The 24,554-nt window shown below is 26.8% G+C and overlaps 1 protein-coding gene and 1 pseudogene across 2 annotated transcripts; one reads left to right on the forward strand and one right to left on the reverse strand.

The window, feature by feature from the left end:
• Nucleotides 1–4,324: 4,324 nt before the first annotated feature.
• Nucleotides 4,325–23,164, reverse strand: LOC111281509 (mitochondrial import receptor subunit TOM20-like). Of its 2 annotated transcripts, none has more exons than XM_089760684.1 (7): nucleotides 22,894–23,164; nucleotides 22,738–22,816; nucleotides 22,489–22,658; nucleotides 22,345–22,392; nucleotides 21,498–21,577; nucleotides 21,306–21,391; nucleotides 4,325–5,561 (listed from the first exon to the last, which is right to left on the reverse strand). In XM_089760684.1, the coding sequence occupies exons 1-5, from the start codon at nucleotides 22,990–22,992 to the stop codon at nucleotides 21,566–21,568; spliced, it is 408 nt and encodes a 135-aa protein (XP_089616810.1). In that variant the 5' UTR covers nucleotides 22,993–23,164; the 3' UTR covers nucleotides 4,325–5,561; nucleotides 21,306–21,391; nucleotides 21,498–21,565. The 2 variants fall into 2 exon arrangements, with proteins under 2 accessions (XP_089616810.1, XP_089616809.1); XM_089760683.1 differs by having other exon boundaries at nucleotides 4,327–5,561; nucleotides 21,498–21,583.
• Nucleotides 23,108–24,499, forward strand: LOC149518695 (uncharacterized; annotated as a pseudogene).
• Nucleotides 24,500–24,554: the final 55 nt, after the last annotated feature.

Raw genomic sequence — 24,554 nt, forward strand, 5'->3', positions numbered from 1 at the left:
CTACTAAAAATTCAAAATCTTTTCTTAAAAAATTTAGATTTTGATTTTGTTTGATCCATTAGAAAGTAGACTCAAAAAGCTTTTCACCCATATAAAATTTAAATATTAAACTTTGTGAATTAATACAGAAAAATAAAACAAGTTCAATGTTAAAAAACTTTGTTCTTGTAAAATAATTTTTTTAAGTTAATCTATTTCTCAAAATCAATATTATCAAAATTATATTGAGTCTAAAATGAATAAATTGATTTTTAAAAAAACAATTGAATTTTTATTTAAGCTTAAATAAATAATATTTAAAGATAGTTTTGATTTGAGAAATATGAAAACAAAGAAAAATTTATTTAAACTTTGAAAATTATATTATTTATTTAGTACCAAAATATAAAACTTAAGAATATGTACTAAATAAATCTTTTTCAAAATTTTGATCAAGCTTATTTAGTTTAATGTTTTGTCATTTCAAAATAAAGATTAATTCAAGAGTAACAATCTCTTTCCTTTTTGTATGATAAAACTTAAAGATAAATTTACCTGATAAAAAAATACTTTTTTTGAAACATTTAAGATTTTGAAAAATTTTCCCTTAAACAATGCATTGCAAAACTTCTCCTTAATTTATGTATCTTAATCTAACACAACTCAATAAACATATATTAGTCAAATATATCAAACAAGCACAATTAAACAGATGCACATCAAGCACAAGTAAATTTGTTCATATAATATTTTTTTTCTTTTTTGTCATAGCAAAAAGGCATGAGCATATTAATAAACAAATAAACACAAAGAGGCATCATTAACATATATATTCATGAAACCTTTTTCCTTCTTTTTTGTTTAAGCTTTTTATACCAAATGCTTAAACTCATATATACATTACTATAAGCATACAAGAAGAAATATTCATAAACTCTCTCTTTTTTTGTCATAGCAAAAGAAAGAGAGATCAATTTAAGGCATATGACAAAATGCATGATACCAATAATATTAAAAGTATTTTTGAATACATGTAATCACGTGATGTTCACAATCAAGTTCAAATACATGTATTCAAACACAAACGCATAATAATATAAAAATATCCAATTTTAGCATTTTGACACAAAATCATTCATATCATGATTGTTATGAGTAAAGAGATAAAAGAATACATCATATTTTCATAAAATGTATTTAGAATTTAAAACATCATTAGCATATAAACAAACATTCAAGCAAATACTAACAAGCTTATACTAAATGTTAAGGAAACTAATTGTTAAAGATATGTTATCACAAAGCATACTAATTGTTATCACAAAACAAATCAAGCAAAATTATATTCTAAGATTTTTCTTATTTTTTAAAATAAGAATTAATTAATTTAAGACGCATACAATTTTGCATGAAAAGTACAAGCTATATCAATGATAGGCACATAAATAAGCATCTAAGAAAGTTAAAAAAATCTTTAACGATTTTGATACTAATTGTTAGTAATTTTATTCAACAACTTTCATAGAGCACACATACTTTAAGCATATGAAAAATTAATTCAATACATATATAAATGATAATAGTAATATTTTATAAGTTATCCTATCCAAACAAGAGCCCAAAGCTCATATGTATATAATAAATCATAAGTACTAATAAGTAATGAGATTCAATCATCATTGCCTAACAAATATTATATAAGCATGATTTTTCAAATATGATGCGCACATATGCTATAGCAAAAAAATAATGAAGGCATAATTATTCAAATATATTCTTATTTATTTCGATGCATGGCAATGAACTTAATCTAAACATATGCAAGTATCTAAATATATATTTTAATCAAAATTATACAAGCATATGCAAAAATATTTCAAATCGCATATAGTAATATATCAATAGAGATACAAATATTTAGACATAATGTGTTACATGCTATCTCAATGATCTCTATCAATGCACATGTTCAAATAAATCAATTTATTTAATTCATATCCATGTTTAAAGATTTAAACGAATATTTATGCAATAAAAACTATTAATCAAAGCAATCAAAAACCAGGCATGAATATTAATCAATCTAAGCATTTAACAAAGTTAAGATAAATTTTTTCAAGTAGCTTAGTGATTAATTTGTGTAAAGTATTCACTAATTTGAATATAATATCTCATTTTTGCACATATCAAAGCAAGCATTTATCAAATCATGCATTAAATATTATAAATCATAGGTACATAACATAGATTCAATACAATTATCTCCATTCTTATCAAACTATGTTGTTGTGTTTATTGTAATTGAGTAAGGCTTTGAATCTTTCATTTCACATCATTTGAGCTAGTCTTTGATGTAATTGGGCTTGATTGATGAAGATGACTTGTTTTGCTTATTCCACTTAAAATCCCAAAAATGTAAGTCCATTCATACTTATTTCAAGTTCTTCTAGCATAGACTTAGAAAAAATTTTTAACAAAAGATTTTCATTAGAAGCATTAAGAAAATCAACTGATAAAAATTATACCAATTGTTAGAAAATGAGTTTCATATTCTAAGTTATTATAGACAAGAAATTTTATTCACAAAGTTCAAATTTTCAATTGGAAAGGAGATATATATAAATTTAAGCTAAAGGTCATGTATCAAGTTAAGCATCAAATATTACAATATTAACACTAAAACTAAAGTTCTCATGTAATGTGCAAAAATCAAACTTTTTAGATCATTAATGAATATAAAATAGATATATTCAATATTCATATATATATTCAATAAATCACCAAAAAATATGTCAAAATCAATTTGAGGCCCTATAAAATTAAAAAAATACTCCAAAAAGGCATTTATCATCAAAGATATATTCAAGAAAATTTTAGCATAAAGGCGTAAATATGTTTACACAAATTATAGATTATAATCAACAATGACTTAAGTTAAAAATAAGCATAATAAAAAATTAATTTGCTTAAGTCATGTTGCAACTATGTCAAGTAAAAAAAAATCACATTTATCATATATGTACACACTTGACAAGAACAATAAATGAACCAATAACACATATCATTTAAAAAAATAAGTAGTTCATTAATCCAAAATCAAAATTAAAAAAAATTAAGGGATAAAACAATTAAGCACAAGATCCAAAATATTTCACAAAATAAATCAATTTAGCACAAAAGCAAACATATTTAAGAATATTTTAAAAATCAAGAGATAAAAAATTTAAGTACTTTCAAGTTACAAAGATTAAGGTCAAGTTTAATCAATGCTCATATGAGCACATATCTTGACCAAAATCATAAATGAACTAAGAATCAATGTATATCTTTTAAGCACAAGATGTTCATCAATTCATCAACATCACAAATCAAGCATCAAAACAATTATATATAACATAATCAAGTTTAAAAAATTCGTAAGATCCAAGTATCATAAACAAATTGAGAAATTTTAAACTATATAATCATATAGGCATGTTTAACAATCATAAATCAATATGCATAAAAGTCACAAAAATCATTTTCATTATGCCAAAATCATTCAAACAAACATATTTATGCAAAATACAATAAGATAATCCATTCAAAGCTTAATATGTCTAGAATTTTGATTTTTAAAACTCATTTTCGATTGAAAAATATCTTAATAAATCTCAAAACTAATCAAGCTCATTTTTAACCAACTTAAACATTTTTAACAAGTTTTAAATGACAAAACAAAGTTGTTCAAGTGGTCATTTGGTATTAAAAATAAGAAAATAAAAAGTCAACTCTTAATCTCATATTTCCTTGAAAAAGGCTATTAAGATGGGCAAATATGTTTATACACACATTTAAGCTCTTCAAACTATTTAGAAAAATTTTATATCACACTTTGAAAAAGTCCAAAAGAATTTTATGCCCATAAATGTTCAAAAAATAAGATTTGATGTTTTAAGCTCCATAATCCGTTAAAACTTGCATGTAATACTTATGAAATATTGAAACCATTGCAAGTTATTAAGTTTTTTTTTTATTTGAGCAAATTTAAATTATTAAATTCAATATATTCAAATTTATTTTACAATTAAAAACTTGCTAAATTTTTTTTTTTATATTTTAAGGCTTGACTCTAGCAAAAATCACTTTTAAAGTAAAATATAAAGTTTTAAAATCATTAAGCTTTGAGTTCTCCTCCTAAGTTTGTGTATAAATATAAAAATAATTTAGCACATAATTAATCATATCAAGTACCAATAACAATTTCATAAAGTATGCATGATATCATCAATATCCAACATTCATGTACACAATCATGCATAAACACAAGTTTTCAAGGATGTTAATAATATCAAAATATCAAGATCATTCATGCAATCCCAATATCAAGAGAATTCTCATGTAATCCTACAAATTCATTAGAGCATTCATGAATTCTCCTAAAAATGTATCTTAAGCAAATAAGTATTAAACAAAATATCAACAAGCATATGGAATATATTAAAATCATATATAAAAAAATGCATACTCAATTCAAGCTTACATATATAAAATAAAATTGGTATATTCAAGATATATCAACAAAGCACATATCAATATCGATTAAGCTCTCAATGTTCAACAAGAATAGGCAACCAATTTCATATTCACTTAAAATAAAAGTTTAGAGATTACACATCTCCATTGTGCGTCTAGAATATTTAACATTCAATCTCATATTGTAACTCCTTGCTCTAGCACACTTACAAAAGACAATCTTATATAATTTTTTATACCCAAATTGTTTTTGGTCCTTGAAAGTTAGTGACCAAGTCTCTAGTTCTTTTTTGAACCTATACTTGCTTAATTATAAATGAAACTTTTTTTTTATGGGATAAGTATGTATAGTATGACCATGAAAATTACAAAAATTACATTTAATTATTTTAGCACTTAAACTCTTATCTAAAAACTCTTGTTTTCATTCATCAAAACATCAAAATTTTTTTTTAAATCAAAATTTTCTTTTTCTAAAATTTCATACATATTTTGAAAGGTTTTTAAATCTATTTTCCCCATTTCATTTTCTTTTTCTAAAACAAATTTAGCATTCATCAAAAACTTAATCTCTACATTCCACTTTGAAATCATTTTCTTATATTTCATTTTTATTGACTAAAATTCCATAACTAACTCATCAAAAGTATATGAATTTGAATTAATTAGGTTAGAGGTTATCTTAAGGTCTTCAAGACCCATGTGACATTATATGTTTTGGTTGAAAATTTATCTTTCATGTAGCTCATACCAATTCCTCCATATCTTATTTGAAGTGGAGCAATTTGAGACCAAATTGAAGTTGTGAGAGTCAAGAGCTCCATAGAAAAAGCACTTTACCTTAGCATCATTCATCACTTGCTTCATATAGTTTGCATTATTTAAAGGAATTCCAAGCTCTTTCTCTATCACATTCCTATCTTTAAAATCTTAGGCTATTATGAACCTCTTCATCCTCATTTTCCATTCATAAAATTCAAATTTATCAAACATAGAAGCTTTGAGGACTTTCTCACCATCTTGAAACTTAAATTAACCCATAGGATCTTTATCCAAGGTGGTTAAACCTACAAAAAATGATCAAAGTTTTAATACCAATTGTTATCTTTTTAGGTGAGATAATGATATAAGAGGGGATAAATTGAATTTCTCCAAGTGTTTCCCAAAAAATAATTTCAAAATAATTGAATGAAAAATTAAAATCAATATCAAAATATGATGCAAAAAATAATAAATTGATAATCTTAAACCAAATGCAAAGTAAAGAGATAGGAATAGAGAATCAAACACAATGATTGATAGAGGCTCAGTTCTTCTTCACAATGCACCTATGTCTTTTCTTATTGATTGTCTACACCAACATTTTAATCTACTATTTTTAAATTGAAATTACAACTCTATTTTTTCTTAAGGCTTAGATAGCAACCTAACACTTACAATAACAAGAAGATACCTCATCTCTTACTTACAAGATAACCCAAATAATTTTTACAAACTAAAATATCTATCAAGGTTGAGTGTTTCCCTAATGAAGTATAAAAAAGTTTGATGAATAAATAACAATAATATTTTAGATACAAGAAATACAAAAGATATTGAATTTAAGCTTTAAAACTCTTGATTTTTTTGAAAGAATGAAAATATGACTTGTTTGATCTTGCTTTCTTGATTCATCAACCTTCTTGGTGTGATAAAGTGCTCAATTTATAGAGGAACTGAAAAACTAGCTATTAGAGATTATTTGAAAGAAGAAATGCCTATTGGAAGCTTGAAAACTAACTGTTACGTACATTTTTGGGTAGAGTCGATCGATCAGGTAAAGGACTTGATCGATTGGTTCAGCTAGGGGATCGATCCTATAGCTTAGGGGATCAAATCGATCAAGCTACTCTACTGTATCTTATTTTATATTCTACTTACTACTTTAATCATATATTGAGTTATACAATTCCAAATAAAAAATCGTTTGAAGATTTAAAAACTAAACTTAAAGAGTTTTCTATTCATATAAAATTTATCACCTAATTCATTGCATACAAATTATAGTGAATTTTCAAAACTACCCATTTTGTAATTTTTAGACAACAGCAAAATATCTAATAAAAATTCAAATTTTTTTTAAAAAAATTTAAATTTAGATTTTGTTTGATCCATTAGAAAGTAAACTCAATGAGCTTTCCAACAATATAAAATTTAAATATTAAAGCTTTGTGAATTAATACAAAAAAATAAAACAAGTTTAATGTTGAAAAACTTTGTTATTATAAAATAACTTTCTTAAGTTAATCTATTTCTCAAAATCAATATTATCAAAACTATATTGAGTCCAAAATGAATAAGTTCACTTTAAAAACAACAACTAGACTTTCATTCAAGCTCAAATAAATAATGTTTAAAGATAGTTTTGATTTGAGAAATATGAAAACAAAGAAAGGTTTGTTTAAGCTTTAAAAATCATATTATTTATTTAGTACCAAAATATAAAATTTAAGTACATGTACTAAATAAATCTTTTTCAAAATCTTGATCAAGCTTATTTAGCTTAATATTTTATCATTTCAAAATAAAGATTAATTCAATGCTAACACCGTTATACTTAGGAAACCTCACTTAGTAGTACTAAGACCTTACTTTTAGGAGTAGTGAGGAGTACTACTGAAAGTAGGATGGCAACTTGTGAAATTTCTTCATTCTTGTGCTGGTTGTCTCCTCAAATTACAAGACTAGTCCGTATTAAAAGCAAAAGCCTTCCCTAGTCTGTTGTTTTTTTCCACAACCAAATGTCCAAAGAAGAGGCATAAAAGTTAAGTCAAGACCAAAAAAATTGCAACCTCTCACCAATGATGTTACAACCAGAAAAATTCCAATGTATTCTATGTTAAGCTCTTTTTGTGTTTTTTTTTTTTTTCACAACTAATTTTTTTCCACAACAAATTGTCAAATGAGGCATAAAGTCAAGAAAATACTAGAAAAAAATGCTACCTAACCAATGACTTTACAACCAAAGAAAAATTGCAAACTCCCCATCAACCAATTTCAAGACAGGTTTGGCTTTTCTTGTTCTCTCCTTCTTTGCTGAATTTTTTTGGTCAAATTAAAGATTGTTTAGCTTCCATTTTATTCCCATTTAAGCTCTAATTCAAACTTGAAGCTCCTCCATGTTTATCATGCTTCAAATTAGACATGACATGATGATACAATACGAAAATAATATGAAAAAACTATGTTTTAAAAAAAGAGTGTTTCGTGTTTATTCGTGTTGGCACGAATTTCAATATAACACATTTTGTGTTTTATATGTATTAATACATCTAAACACATAAGATACGAAAAACACATTTAAATAAAGCATGTTACACATAAACACATTTAACACGTGATACGACATAAAAACAAGTTTAACTTATTTTTTATATTTATTTTAATTTAATATACACATATAAAAATTATTTTAATTTTTAATCATTTAATTATGATACCTAATTAGCTATTTAATATCCCATATAAAGATTATTTTAAATATTTAATTATGATATTGATTTAATAATTATTATAAAATCATTTTTATATTAATAATATAAATAAAATATAAATAATAATATTAATATAATACATCATTATTTTATTCTTTAATCTTTAGTAGTTCATCATTTTGGATCTGGTACTAAATCATATAGATCATGATATGTGATTACTTTAAATTATAAGAGTTAAAATAAGATGTTATACATTTGAAATTAAAAATTATACATATTCTAAATAATATGAATAATGATAAAAAAATTAAATAATTTATTTTATATTACATGATAGATATTATTAAAATGTAACTTATAAATTATTATTATTTTTTGAATACTTTGAAGCTAGTAGGTTGATATGCCTTGAATTGGGTATAATGTTTGATGATATGTATTTATTATCTATTTGTGTATATTAATGTTATTTGTATATATCAATGTTATTTGTGTATATTAGTGTTATCAATGTGATTCATTAGTCATGTCGTGTCGTGTGTAATACGTATAATAAACGTGTCATATTTGTATTTAGAATTTAAATACGTTTTATAATTCATGTCATTTTTATGTTTTAATAATTCATATCATTACATGTGTCAAACATGACACGAAATATAACACGAAAACATGAATTGCTAGGTCTACTTTAAATGCAAGAAACTTTTCTTCAAGAGCAATAAACTTCCATTAGGAATCTAGAGATTCATGTATGTCAAATTCATAATAGCCTTAGCACCTATCCTCAGGATACTTCACCTAGTAATACTGAATCCTTACCTTTAGGAGTAATTGAAGAGTGCCATAGGGAGCCTAAGCATTAAATACCTTGACCTATAGCACTTTTAGAGGAAACTACAAATTGGAGTAGATATCAAGATTATAAAAGGCAAGATTAGGAGTTGTGTCATGTTCTTGATTCTAGAAATGATAAAAAGTTTTGTGGTGATTTTATGGAACCATGTCTTTTAGAGTGTTTGTAAATTCCTTGCAATCTTTTGGTCTTGTATTTCGATTTTCACCTTAAGTGTCCTGTATGTTTTTAATGTTCATCATTATTTGCTTGCTCTTTAATTTTCTTGGAATTTAAAATTTAGATGGCATTTTTATTTCAAACATTTTAATTTTTTACGTTATTTAATTTTATGCAATTTACTTTTCTTATAATTTAATTTCAAGTCTTTAAATTTCATGCCTTCATTTACTTTTTATGCAATTTATTTTTCAAGCTTTTTAAATTTATGCAATTTAAATTTTCATGCAATTTAATTATTCGTAATTTAAATTTAATGTTTATTTAAAATTTCAAGCTAGTTAATTTTTGTTAGGTTTGATTATATCTTGGGTGCCTGATTTTAGTAGTTAGCTTTAAATACCATCGTAATCCTCGAAAGACGATATTCAAAGAGAATACTACCATTTATTACTTGTATGACCCGTATACTTATGGTGTGGGCAACAAGGTTTTGACGCCATTACCAGGGATTATAAGCATCATTAAGTGCTAATATCAATACCAAGCATACTTAGGTGTAGTTTAGACCATTTTTTTTCTTAACTTTTGTACTTTTAGTTTCTCTTCAATGAATTGGCATAATCTGTTAGGTTATTCTAAGCCCAGGTTTTAGAGTGATTATACATTATCTCAAGTTGATGGATTTCAAAACCCTATGGGCGAACCTTTAAGGCATAGTACCTTTAGAGATTTCACTTCCCCAATGATCCAAATTTCAAAACCAATGGTCATATGAGATTTCAGTGTCTAAGAGTGCTACTGATGATTGTGAATCAAATCCCATTAAAGCCTTGACCCTTTAGATAGCAACTCTAGTTGATAAAATAGATGCCATTGAAGCTCAAATGAACCCAATCTTGTCCATCCATCCCTAAGCCCATTTTCACATTGTGATAGTTGTGGTGGAGATCACTTTAATGATAGGTGTCCAATTACTATTAAACATATTCAGTGGGCTATCCAAATAGTCAATAATTTGAATTCTATCCAAATACCTATACTTTAGGGAGGGAAAATCATTCGAGTCCCTCATAGGACATGAGTCAGGCAATCATTTATTTCTATACCTATGTATTCTTCGACTTCCCCAACTGAATTTTCCCCACCTCAATATCCTTCAACATAGTATCCCAATCCACTATAGTATTCTCCCCCTTATAATTTGTCTTCTCAATATCCTCAAGATCCACGATATCCATCCCACCCCATATCACCAGATTACTTTTCTACCTCATAACAATTCTCATTACCACAATTTTTTCCTCTTCAAGAGCAGAAACGATCCCTTAAAGAAGTTAGCCTTGAATTGATCTTTATTTTGAAATAACAAAACATTAAGTTAAATAAGCTTGATAAAGATTTTAAAAAAGATTTATTTAATACATGTTCTTAAGTTTTATATTTTGATACTAAATAAATAATATGTTTTTCATAGTGTAAACAAACCTTTCTTTATTTTTATATTTTTCAAACTAAATCTATCTATAAAAATTGTTTATTTAAGCTTAAATGAAAGTCCAATTATTGTTTTTAAAGTGAACTTATTCATTTTGGACTTAATACAATTTTAATAATATTGGTTTTTAAAAAATAGATTAACTTAATAAAGTTATTTTACAAAAACAAAATTTTTTAACATTGAACTTGTTTTATTTTTTTGTATTAATTCACAAAACTTTAATATTTGAATTTTATATGATTGAAAAGGTCTTTGAGTTTACTTTTTAATGGATCAAACAAAATCAAATTTTAAATTTTTAAGAAAAGATTTTAAATTTTTACTAGACACTTTGTCGATATCTAAAAACTGCAAAAGAGGTAGTTTTAAAAATTTACTATAATTCATATACAATAAATTAGGTGATAAATTTTATATAAATAGAAAGCCCTTTAAATCTAGTTTCTAAATCTTCAAATAATTTTTGATTTGAAATTGTATAACTCAAGATATGATCAAATTAGTGAGTAAAATACAAAATAAGATACAACCATCTAGCTTTGACAGGATCGATTCCCTCAGGAAAGGGATCATTTGATTTTTTACCCAGAATACATCTTTGTGCTCCAGGTTGAAGAAAGGATCGATTACCTTATATAAGGGATTGATTACCCTCTTGACAGTATCGATCCCTTACATAAAGGGATCGATCAGGTTATGCATTTTCAAGATATGAATTAGCTACCAAAACTTGAACCAATCGATCCCCTCAAGAAAAAGATCAATCGAGTCTGCCTAAAAACATCTCCAACGACTAGTTTATCAAGCTTCAATGGCTATTTTCTTCTCCTAAGCTTCCCCAATAGCTAGTTCTTCAATTCTCTATATATTGGCCATTCTAACATACCAAAAAGATTGATGAATCAAGAGAACAATAGTCAACAAGCTATATTTTTACTTTTTCAAAGAATCAAGAATTTTTAAAGCTTTAAAATCTATATTTTTGTTTTTGTTGTATCTAACTCATTGTTGTTATTTCATCAAATTTCTTTATATTTCATTAGGCAAACACAAAACCTTTGAGAGGTGTTTTAAGTTTGTATTTTTATTAAGTAATTTTGTAATCAAGAGATAAGATATCCTGTTGAATTTGTGAAATTAAAAGGTTGTTACTTAGCCTAGAAAGTAGAGAGTGTAAAGTTTCTATCTTAAACTTTAAAGAGAAAAAGATAAGATTATAATTTCAATTCAAGATTAGTAGATTGAAGCTTTGGTGTGAACAACTAAGAAGAGAGTACGTAAGTACCTTGTGAAAAAATATTGAACTTTTATAAATCATTGTGTTTGATTTCTCTATCCCTATCTCTTTACTTTGCTTATAGTTCATATTAGCTTCAAGTTCATTAATTTGTTGTCATTTGCATTATATTATAATATTGATTTTAATTTTTCATTCAATTATTCTAAAATTATTGTTTAGAAAAAATTTGAAGAAATCTAATTCACTCATTCTTGGATCACCATCTCATCTAAAAAGTTAACAATTAGTATCAGAGCTTTGGTATCTTTTTGTAGGTTTAACCACCTTAAGTAAAGATTCAATGACTCAATTTAAGTTCCAAGATAGTGAAAAAATTCTCAAAGCTCCAATGTTCGATAAATACGAATTTTGTAAATGAAGAATAAAGATGAAGGTGTTCATAATAGCCCGTGATTTTAAAGTTTGAAACATGATAGAGAAAAGGCTTGGAATTCCTTCAAATTATGTAAATTATATGTGGGAAATGATGAATGATGCTAAGGCAAAGTTTTTACTTTATGGAGCTCTTGACTCTCAAAACTTTAACTTGGTCTCAAATTGCTTCATTTCAAATGAGATATGAAGAAAATTGGATAAGCTATATGAAAGATAAATTCTAACTAAAATGCATCATATCTCATGGCTCTTGAAGAGCCTAAAGTAATCTTTAATTTAATTGATTTTCATATACTTTTGATAAATTGCTAGATGCTTATGATGAGTTAGTTATGAAATTTAAGTTGATAAAAATAAAATACAAGAAAATAATTTCAAAATTGAATGTTGAAAATGATTTTTTGATAAATGCAAAAAATACTTTGGAAAAAGAAAATGAAAAATGAAAAATAGATTTTGAAACCTCTCAAAGTAAAAATAAATTTCTAAAAAAAATATTATTTTGAAAAAAAAATTTGATGAATGAAAAAGAACAGCTTTTAAAGAGTTCATTAGATATTAAAACAATTAAATGTAATTTTTATAATTTTCATGATTATATTATACATACTTGTCCTATTGGAAGAAAAGTTTCATTTAAAATTAGACAAGTATGGGCTCCTAAAAGAACAAAAGACTTGGTCACTAACTTTTAAAGACCCAAAGCAATTTGAGTATCAAAAATCAAATGAGATTGTCTTTTATAAGTGTACTAGAGCAATACAATGTGAGATTGAAAATTGAATACTCTAGACAATGGAGATGGGTAACCTCTAAACTTTTATTTTAAGTGAATATGATATCAGTTGCCTATTCTTGTTGAACATTGAGTGCTTAATGGATATTGGTATATGCTTTGTTGATATATCTTGAATATACCAATTTTATTTGATATATGTGAGCTTAAATTGAGTATGCATTTATTTTTTTCTCTTAAATGTATGATTTTAATATATTCCTCATGCTTGATAATATTGTGTTTAATATTTATTTGCTTGAGATATATTTTTAAGAGAATTCATGAATGCTCTAATGAATTTATGAGATTACATGTGAATACTCTTGATATTGAGATTGTATGAATAATCTTAATATTTTGATATTATTTGTGAAATTGACATTTTTGAAAACTTGTGTTTATGCATGATTATGTATATAAATGTTGGATATTGATGATATTATGCATGTTTTGTGAAATTGTTATTAGTGCTTCATGTGATTAATTATGTTCTAAATTATTTTTATATTTATGCACAAACTTAGAAGGAGCATTCAAAGCTTAATGATTTTGAGACTTTATGTTTTGGTTTGAAAATAATTTTTGCTAAAATCAAGCCTTAAAATATGAAATTTTTTTTTAATAAGTTTTTAATTGTAAACTGAATTTGAATATTTTGAATTCAATAATTTAAACTTCTTCAAACAAAGATAACTTGATAACTTGCAATAGTTTAAATTTTTCATAAGTGCTACATGCAAATTTTAAAGGATTTTAGAGCTTAAAAGATCAAATCTTATTTTTGAACATACATGGGCATAAAAACCATTTAGACAATTTCAAATTATGATATAAAACTTTTCTAAATAATTTGAAGAGCTTAAATGTGCGTTTAAACATATTTATCCATCCTAATGACCTTTTTCAAAGAAATATGAGATTAAGAGTTGACTTTTTAATTTTCTTATTTCTAATGCCAAGTGATCACTTGAACAACTTTATTTTGTCATTTAAAACTTGTTGGAATGGTTCAAGATGGTTAAAAATAAGCTTGACTATTTATTAAGGTCTTTTTTAAGCAAAAATGAGCTTCAAAATATCAAAAATAAAAATCTTGAAAATATTAAGCTTTGAATGATTTATCTTGTTGTATTTTGCATAAATATATTTGTTTGAATGATTTTGTGATTTTTATACATATTAATTTGTCATTGTTAAACAAACCTATATGACCATGATATTTAAAATTGCTCAATTTTTTTATAATACTTGGATTTGTGAATTTTTTAAACTTGATTGTGTTATACATAATTGTTTTAACTCTTGATTTGGGATTTTAAAAATTGATGATCATTTTGAGCTTAAATCATAAATATTGATGTTTGATTGTTCATCTTTTGATTTTTTTTAAATAATCTTGAAATATGCTTTAATTCTTTACCCTTATTAATTCAAGATTTATTTTTTTCTTATGTTGATGAATTTTATGTGCTTAAGTAATATATATTGATTCATTATTCATCTATGTTTTTGGTCAAGATATGTGCTCATATGATCATTAATTCAACTTGACTTTAATGCTTATGATTTAAAAATACTTAAATTTTTTATCTTTTGAATTTTAAAAATTTATAAATATACTTGCTCTTGTGCTAAATTAATTCATTAATTTTATGAAATATTTTGAAACTTGTGTATATTGACTTATCTTTTAGTTTGAGATTAAGTATTGATGAACGAATTGTGTTTAATGATATGTGTTGTTAGTTCATCTATTGTTCTTGTCAAGTGTGTGCATATATGATAAATATGATTTTTTTTTACTTGACATGTTACAATATGACTTAATTAAATGATTTTTTTATGATACTTATTTTTAGCTTAAGTCACTGTTGATTATGACCTATAATTTGTGTAAACATATTTATGCTTTGTGCTAAAATTTTTTTGAATATGTTTTTAATGACAAATATGTCTTCCTTGAGTTTTTAGTTTTCATATAGCCTATAATTTGTTATGACTTATTCTTTAGTGATTTCTTGAATATACATGAATATTAAATATCTATTTTGTGTTCATGAATGATTTAAAAAGTTTGATTTTTACACATTACATGAGAATTTTTGCTTTAGTGTCATTCTTGTGCTATTTGATATTTAAATTGATATAAGACCTTTAGCTTAAATATATATCTCCCTTGCAATTGGCAACTTATACTTAGTGAATAAATTTTCTTTTATCTATGACTTAGAATATGAAATTATTTTTTAATAATTGGTATAATTTTTATTAATTGATTTTCTTGATGCTTTCAATGAAAATCTTTTTTCAAAAATTTTTTCTAAGTCTATGCTATGAGAACTTGAAATGAGCATGAATGAACTAACGTTTTTGAAAATTTAAGTGGAACAAGTAAAGCAAGTCATCTTCATTAATCAAGCTCAAATGCATCAAAGACTTAGCCCAAATGATGTGGAATCAAAGATTCAAAGCCTCACTCAACTACGATGAGCACAACAACTTAGCTTGATAAGGATGAAGGTAATTGTATTGAATCTATGCTATGTGCTTATGATTTATAATGTTTAATGCATGATTTGATAAATGCTTGCTTTTATATGTACAAAAATTAGATATTGTATATGAATTTGTGAACACTTTGCATAAATTAATCACCAAGCTACTTGACAAAATTTCTCTTAACTTTGTTAAATGATTGGATTGATTAATATTCACGTCTAATTCTTGATTATCTTAATGTGATTAATAAATTTTTTTTACATAAATGTTTGTTTAAAATGAATCTTTGAACATAACTATGAGTTGGAGATGTTGATTGCTTGATCTTTAAATTGATTTGACTTATAGATTATGAATTATAAATTTAAAATTTATACACATATTCATTGATTGAGTCCATTTGATGTACCAAATTGTGCCTAAATGCTTGCATATTTTTTTTAATTAGATATATTGCTTATATATTTTGCATATGCTTGTATGATTTTGATCGAAATATATGATTGAATACTTGTATATGCTTGAGTTAAATATTATGCTATGCATTAAAATAATTTGGATTATAATTGAATAATTATGCTTTCATTATTTCCTTGCTATAGCATATGCGTTTGTCATATTTAAAAAATGCTTGAATAATCTTTGTTATGATATGATGATAATTGAACCTTATTACTCATTAGTATTCATGCTTTATTAAATACATATGAGCTTTTGGTTCTTGTTTGGATATGATAGCTTATAAAAGATTACTATTATTATTTATGCATGTATTGAATGAATCTTTCATATGTTTGAAATATGTGTGCTCTATGAAAGTTGGTGCATAAAATTGCTAACAATTGGTATCAAATTACTAAAGATTTTTTAAACTTTCATAGATGCTTATTTATGTACCTATCTTTGATATAGCTTATACCTTCATGCAAAATTATGTGTACCTTAAATTGATTAATTCTTATTTTGAAAATGAAGAAAAATCTTAGAATATAATTTTGCTTGATTTGTTTTCGGATAACAATTGATATGTGTTGTGATAACATATCTTAAACAATTGTATCTTTAATAATTTATATGAGCTTGTATGCATATGCTTGAATTTATGCTTAATTGCTATTGATATTTTATGTTCTAAACACATCTTATGATAACATGATTTATGAGTAGGTTGCATATCATTTATTATCATTTTGCTCATAAATTTTATGTGGTTAAGTTGAACAAATGATTTTGTGTTATAATATTTTAATTGGATACATTTATGCTTTTGTGCTTGAATACATGTATGTGAACTTTATTGTACATATTACACTTGATTACATGCATTTAAAATACTCTTGATATTATTGCTATCAAACATTTTGTCATATGCCTTGAATTGATCCTTTTTTTGAAATGTTAAAAAAAGAGAGTTTAGAGATATTTTTTCTTGTATGCTTATAGCAATTGATATAAGAGCTTAAACATTTAGTATAAAGAGTTTAAACAAAAAAAGAGAGAAACGTTTAATGAATATATTTGCTAATACCTTCTTTTTGTGTTTATGAGTTTATTTACTCAAGCCTTTTTGCCATAACAAAAAAATAGAGAAATATCATATAGACAAATTTGCTTGTGCTTAATATGCATATGTTTGATTGTGCTTATTTTATATATGCTCTAACATATGTTAGTTGAGTTGTATTGGATTAGAATGCATAAATTAAAAGAGAGTTTTACCATGAATTGTTTAAAGAGGAGTTTTTCAAAATATTTTTTAAAATCTTAAATGTCTTAAAAAAATTTTCTTATCAAGTAAATTTATCTTTATTAGAATGCATAAATTAAAAGAGAGTTTTACCATGAATTGTTTAAAGAGGAGTTTTTCAAAATATTTTTTAAAATCTTAAATGTCTTAAAAAAATTTTCTTATCAAGTAAATTTATCTTTAAGTTTTGTCATATAAAAAAAGAAAAGATTGTTAGTCTTGAATTAATCTTTATTTTGAAATGATAAAACATTAAGCTAAATAAGCTTAATCAAAATTTTGAAAAAGATTTATTTAGTACATATTCTTAAGTTTTATTTTTTGTACTAAATAAATAATATATTTTTCATAGTGTAAACAACTCTTTTTTTGTTTTCATATTTCTCAAACCAAATCTATTTTTAAAGATTGTTTATTTGAGCTTAAATGAAAGTCCAATTGTTATTTTTAAAGTAAACTTATTCATTTTGGACTTAATATAATTTTAATAATATTGGTTTTAAGAAATAGATTAACTTAAGAAAGGTGTTTTACAAAAACACAGTTTTTCAACATTGAATTTGTTTTATTTTTCTGTATTAATTTACAAAACTTTAATATTTGAATTTTATATGGTTGAAAATTTTTTTGAGTCTACTTACTAATGGATCAAATAAAATCTAAATCTAATTTTTTTAAGAAAATATTTTAAATTTTTACTACACTTTGCAGTTATCTAAATACTATAGAATAGGTAGTTTTGAAAATTCATTATAATTCGTATGCAATGAATTAAGCGATAAATTTTATATAGATAGAAAGCCATTTAAGTCTAATGTCTAAATCTTCAAACGATTTTTTATTTGAAATTATATAACTCAAGACATGATCAAATTAATAAGTAAAGTGTAAAATAAGAGACAATCATGCAGCTTTGATAGAATCGATTCCTTTAAGGAATGGATCAATTGATTTTTTACCAAGAACGATTCCTTTAAGGAAGGGATCAATTGATTTTTTACCAAGAACGTATCTTTGTGCTCCAAGTTGAAAAAAGGATCAATCACCCTATATAAGGGATCGATCACCCCCTTGACAGGATTGATCCCCTATATAAAGGGATCGATTGAGTTATGAATTTTTAAGGTATGAATTGGCTTTCAAAACTTGAACCAATTGATCCCTTCAGGGAAAAGATCGATTGGGTCTGCTCAAAAACATCTCCAACGACTAGTTTATCAAGCTTCAATGGCTATTTTCTTCTCTCAAGCTTCTCCAACAATTAGTTCTTCAATTTCTCTATATATTGACCACTCCAACACACCAAGAAGATTGATGAATCAAGAAAGAAAGAGTCAACAAGCTATGTTTTAATTCTCTCAAAAAATCAAGAGTTTTTAGAGCTTTAAAGTCTATATTTTTGTATTTGTTATATCCAAATCATTGTTGTTGTTCATTTATCAAATTTCTTTGTACCTTATAAGGCAAACACTTAACCTTTGTAAGGTATTTTAAGTTTGTATTTTTATTAAGTGATTTTATAATTAAGAGATAAGTTATCATCTTGAATTTGTGAGATTGAGAGGTTGTTACTTAATCTAAAAAGTAGAGAGTGTAAGGTTTCTATCTTAAGCCTTAAAAAGAAAAAGATAAGAATGTAATTTTAATTCAAGATTAGTAGATTTAACCCTTGGTGTAAACAACCAAGAAGAGAGAACATAAATGCCTTGTAAAAAAGACCAAACCTCTATAAATCATTGTTTGAAAAAAATTTTTAAAAATTCAATTCACCCAATTCTTGAATCATTATCTCACCTAAAAAACTAATAGAAGAAATGCTCAACACAATTGCATCTCAACAATCTGCCATGCCTCAAATGCAAGAAACTTTTCTTAAAGAACAAGAAACTTCTATCAGGAATCTAAAGATTCATGTACGTCAAATTCATAACACCCTTAGCCCCTATCATCAAGATACCTCACTTAGAAATATCGAGTCCTTACCTTTAGGAGTAGGGGAGGAGTACTACAGGGAGCCTAAGCACAAAATGCCTCGACCTATAAAACCTTTAAAGGAAACTACAAATTGGAGTAGAGATCAAAATGAAAAGAGGCAAGATTAGGAGTTATGTCATGTTTTTTAATCTATAAATGATAGAGTTTTGTGGTGATGCTATGGAACCCTACCCTTTAGAATTTTAGAGGAATAGGTCACCTCCCAAGAAACACTGATTTATAGTCAACAACAACTTGACTATCACTAGGGTTAAGTAATCACCCACATTTGGTACCAACATCCATCCACTTTCTAATCTTCTTTCTTTTCACGTATCTTCAACAATAAGCTCAAATCGATGATGCTGAACAGAGACTTTCGACCCTTCATCTGGCCAAATTTTATATGTGTCACCTACTGAACTGGGAATAATGGTCATTAGTTTTAGTTCTAGAGTGAAAGTACTACCATAGACAATCTAAAAAAGTGTAGAGAATGAGGTATCTAAAGTGTCAAGTTGAGGGTCAAAAGATATGGGAGCCTCTAAACTATTAAAGAACACTTTGACTATATGTTCATCCTCATCATTTAAGAATTCCTCAATTTCATCCTCATCAAGCTCGTTTGCTAAATTGGATGGACACAAAACAGCCTAATTTCCCTTTCATGCAACATATGAGTCGAAGTAGCTCAACATCTTTGTCTGTTTATTCCATTGATCTACCAAATGATATGCCATGCATTCCATGCAAGTGTGGTCAACTCCTTTCATGCACATGCAACATGGAATCAAGCAAATTTCACCTTGTCTTTTTTAATCTTCTAATTTTCTACACATGAAACAATTAAAAACAATTTGGTGGTAATTAAATTAAATTGCTAAGAATCAAGCAAAATTAATTAAGTAATTGACATAATTAAATCAAATAAGTTTATGATAATTCTATAAAAATTAAAATTATTAGTTAAAAATGTGTTAACAATGATTGCAATGCCTAAGCCTTAATTGGATAATAGAAGGCTTGGTTGGGAGCTTAAGGAATTCCAATAAACTATACTAATTTTGATTTATATTTAGGCTAGGTAATAAGGGAGCTTTATTGAATATTTGTTGTTGCTACTTCCTTTATTTGTAGTGCAAGTGAAGTTGTTTTAGGCTCAGAAGTGAACTCTAGGAATCCATTCATTAAGAATTTTATTGCCTTCACTAATTAAAGAAACAGTTAAAAAACCTTTTTAGCAATTATGCCTTTGTAGTAGTTTAATGAATGAATCAATCCTAAGCCTGATGTCTGAAGAAACTGGGAGTGATAACAAACACTTTTTTTTTTTGTCAATTACAGTTCTTTGAACTAGAATCCAGATCTGCTAAGCAACACTATTTTATTACCTAAACCTCTCAAAAGCCATTATCAAATCCTAATGAACGTCTATGTGGACCATGTCAACAAAAAGATAGTTTATCTGCATGGGAAATTATTGCCAGTCCCAGAAAGAGCCCTACACAATGTCAAATCTTTAACCTTTAATTACAATAAAGAAAAAAATAAACCCTAAACAGTTGTTAAGACAGATAAATCATCTTCCATTATAAAGATGATCCTACAATGAAGAGGTAATCATGCCTCATGGATCAGTCACAAATGCAAGATATGTCCATTTCACATATGAATAGGATATAGTCTCACAAAAGTGGAAATATTCCATGATATGAAAACATGGATGAATGGTTTGAATCCAACAATTTCATGATTAATGTTTACATATTAATATAGGAATTATGTCAGTATCTTTATCTAACTAATGCATATGTGAACTTATGCATAAATTGTAGTATATGCACAACAATCTAGTTAAAGGTTAGCAAAATTTGAAAGTACCTGCTAACATGGGAAACAAAATGACAGAAACAAAGAAATATAAAGGAAAAGCATCATCAAAGAGAAATAATTTTTAGAAAAAAGACACTGGAAGACAATCATATAAACAAATTTAGATCATGTGATAAAAAAGGATATTGAATACAAGCACTTCCAAGGCTAAAAGAAGTGTGAAAACAAACAAGAAAGCAATTGGATGAATAAGCAAAAAAGGGGGTTTAGGAGTCAAAGAGATATATGAACAAAAAAAAAACAGAAATCTCACATTTGTAATTGAAGAAGCAGAAAGTGCCCCACCCATAGTTTGTTGACTAACAGCAACCTTTTGGAACTCCATATGCAGCTCTGGAGCTTGAGAAAACAAACAAACAAGAAAGCAATTGGATGAATAAGCAAGAAAGGGGGTTTAGGACTCAAAGAGATATATGAACAAAAAAAATAATAATAAAAATCTCACATTTGTAATTGAATAAGCAGAAGGTGCCCCACCCATAGTTTGTTGACTAACAGCAGCTTTTTGGAACTTCATATACAGCTCTGGAGCTTGAGAAAACAAACAAATTTGTTCACAAATATTCGTCATCACACATCATATAAACAAGATATCCCCCTAATTAAAAACATAGCCAATTCATAGCATATAGTATCACAAATAACTGTATGCACAAAGTCAAAGCATGTGGCATCAACATGACCCCACTCCTCCACACGCAGTCAGATAATCTTTCTTCTTTTTCTCAGGAATATGAACACAACCATTAGACACAAATGGGGATTAAAGAAACTCAAACCAATCTAATGTAGGTAAAACAAAAGGAAAGCACCAATCTACACTAAACTTAATAAGCACAGCTTCATGATCCATACCAACTTGCAAGGTATTATCCGCTTTAATCCATTGAATCTCATGATTTTGTCTCACAAAAGGCACAAAAGGAGGCCTCAAGTTGAAGATGGTATGCATACTTATGTCCCAAGTCGAATTTTATTACAAAGCCGATGTGAGATTCGTGGCTCAGACCATGACACACAGGCTGCTATAACTTCCTATAGCAATAAAAAGAATCATATTATGTAATTCTAACAAGCTATAACCTTATCATTTATGAAGCAACCTGCTTTGTCCAAAAAAACTAAGCCCAAATTACCACATCATCGAAGTTTATTTCAAAATAATTAACATATCAAACAATACTGCTAAAAGGTTAAAACATACACGAGCTGAAGATTTATAGGAAAATTTCTGAGGTTTATTTACACGCAAGTGAAAATTCTCTAAGTACAACAAGGAAAGGCAAGTTCACCTTTACTGCAACTTCTAAAGACTTTTGATATAGCTCATTGCCAGGATGCTACGAAAAAAAAAAATAATAATAAAATCAAAATTAGCTTCCAAAACCTTCAGAGAAATTTTGAAAAATACGGAGGAAAAAAAAGGACGAATTTACCCCATCTACTGCTCTTTGGAAAAACTGAGCAGCGTTATCAGAAGAAACCTTTGCCTCATCAAGATCGGAAGTCATAAAAGCGGTGGTGGAGAGTGCATTTCCCATGCACCATAAAGTTTCGTGCCTTGAGGGATTTATCATCAAAGCCTCATCCAATTTCGAAATTGCATCTATAGCACCAATATTCATTGCATTAGCAAATAATAATACTAATAAAAGGAAAATAAATTCAAGAACAAAATAGAATACCGTCTATCATCTTCTTTGCATCTGAAATAGTCTGAAATTGAGGTAATTCGAGTAATGCTCCTCCCCATTTGGTTAAATTCTGCAACCATTTTTTTAACAGATAAAGATGAAATTTGAAGCAAAAAAAAGAAAAAGAATAAAACAGAAAAAAAGAACCTCGGCATCAAGAGGGTCCTTGGCGTAGTTAAGTTCAGAGGTTTTCCAAGTGTGTTCGGCGACTATTCGGCGATCGAAGTCGGCTTGAGAAAACTCCATTTTTTTTTTTTTCAGTTTCCAACTGATGAGCGTAGCCGCTAGGGGCTTTTATATTCGGCAAGAGAAGTAGCGAACGGAACGGAGGAGCAAAGCGAAGTTGGACAAATAGACCGTGATGGCCTCAACGACGCACACACCGAAGCCTAATTTTAAGCTCGAACATGTCCCCTAATTCAACCCTTTTTGTTTTTGTTTTTAATTATTTATTTATTTTTATTATATAATAAATTATTGATTATTTAAAATTTACATTCATAATAATTATTTCAAATTGGTTTTGTTTTCAAACTTCAAAATAAATTTGCAATGAAGAAAATGATCGTTATAATCAACATATTCAAACTTCCAAGCATGCGTTTTTAAGCACTTTATTTCATCGATGGTCAGCACTCGGTAGCATTATCAAGAAAAGACACTAGGGATCAAGCAATTTTGAGGAACCAAGCTCTTTTGTACGTAGGACCAACAGATGGCGCTGACCAATCTTTGGTCGCAGTAGCCTACGAGGGCATGGCTAAAAGGCTAGTGCATGCCAAACGAATATGTGACATAATTAAGATAAAATTTTTTTACAGTTAATTAATGTAACATCAATAAAATAAATAAAATTAATACAATTAATTTTTTTTATCAATTAAGATAAAATAAAATTTATATAATATGAATAAAATAAATATATATCACATAATATATGTGAAAATTAAAATGATTAAATTTTATTTTTATATATATTTTAAGATTTTTTAAAAATTTAATTAATTATAATTTGAAATTAATTAATTTAATTTTATTAGATAACTAATTTTTTAATTAAATTAAAATTAAAATTTTAATTGATTTCAATAAAAATATTAAAGATTTCAATAATTATTGAAATTATAGTTTAAGGGCAATTTTGACCTTTAGCTTCACTCTTATTACTGTTCACTACGTTCCATCGACGGCGAAGATGAGGTGTTGATCCGATCAGGCCCGATTCCGGATGAGAAGAGTCAAAAGGATCATGAAACTTGACAAGGAAATCAACAAGGTTAAGTCGGAGGCTTATTCCTGGTCTCCTGTTTCACCGATCTTTTCCTACGATTCCTCGCCGAGAGATCGGCCGAAGTTGCCACCGAGAAGAAAGAAAAGAAGGTGAAGCTTTATCACCTGAGAACCGCCGTTAGAAGGCATTTACTAACAAGCGATTTCCTTCTTGACTCACTTCCCATTCCGGCAAGTCTACGCAATTCGTTGCTCGCTCGGTGACCGATCGATATCGTTCCCGGCCGTTTGCTGATAAACCCACCCGGTTGTAACTCGCTGCATAGACCACTTCTTTCATAGGCCTGGAAATGAAGCTCCGATTCAGATAAATGATGCATAGCTCTTTTGACAAATTTCCTTGTTAGTCAATTTTTTATTAATTATTAAATTAATCAAACTGGGATTAGACAGTTGATTCATGCAGCAGCAATGAATTTAAATTTTAGCATTTGGAATCTCTGTTATTTTGCCGCGGCCTCTTTGTAAAATAAAAAAATTAGGGCATTTTTTTTATGGGAAACTCTAGCTATTTGATT

The sequence above is a fragment of the Durio zibethinus genome, chromosome 5 (genome assembly GCF_047325235.1).
Source record: "Durio zibethinus cultivar Kanyao isolate XHJ-2024 chromosome 5, ASM4732523v1, whole genome shotgun sequence".
NCBI lineage: Eukaryota > Viridiplantae > Streptophyta > Magnoliopsida > Malvales > Malvaceae > Durio > Durio zibethinus.

Coding starts and splice junctions, on each gene's coding strand:
- LOC111281509 (XM_089760683.1), bottom strand. CDS start 22,992: ATGGAGTTTTCTCAAGCCGACTTCGATCGCCGAATAGTCGCCGAACAC. Junction 22,817..22,893: donor AGGACCCTCTTGATGCCGAG/GTTCTTTTTTTC, acceptor AAATGGTTGCAG/AATTTAACCAAATGGGGAGG. Junction 22,393..22,488: donor TCCAAAGAGCAGTAGATGGG/GTAAATTCGTCC, acceptor TTTTTTTCGTAG/CATCCTGGCAATGAGCTATA.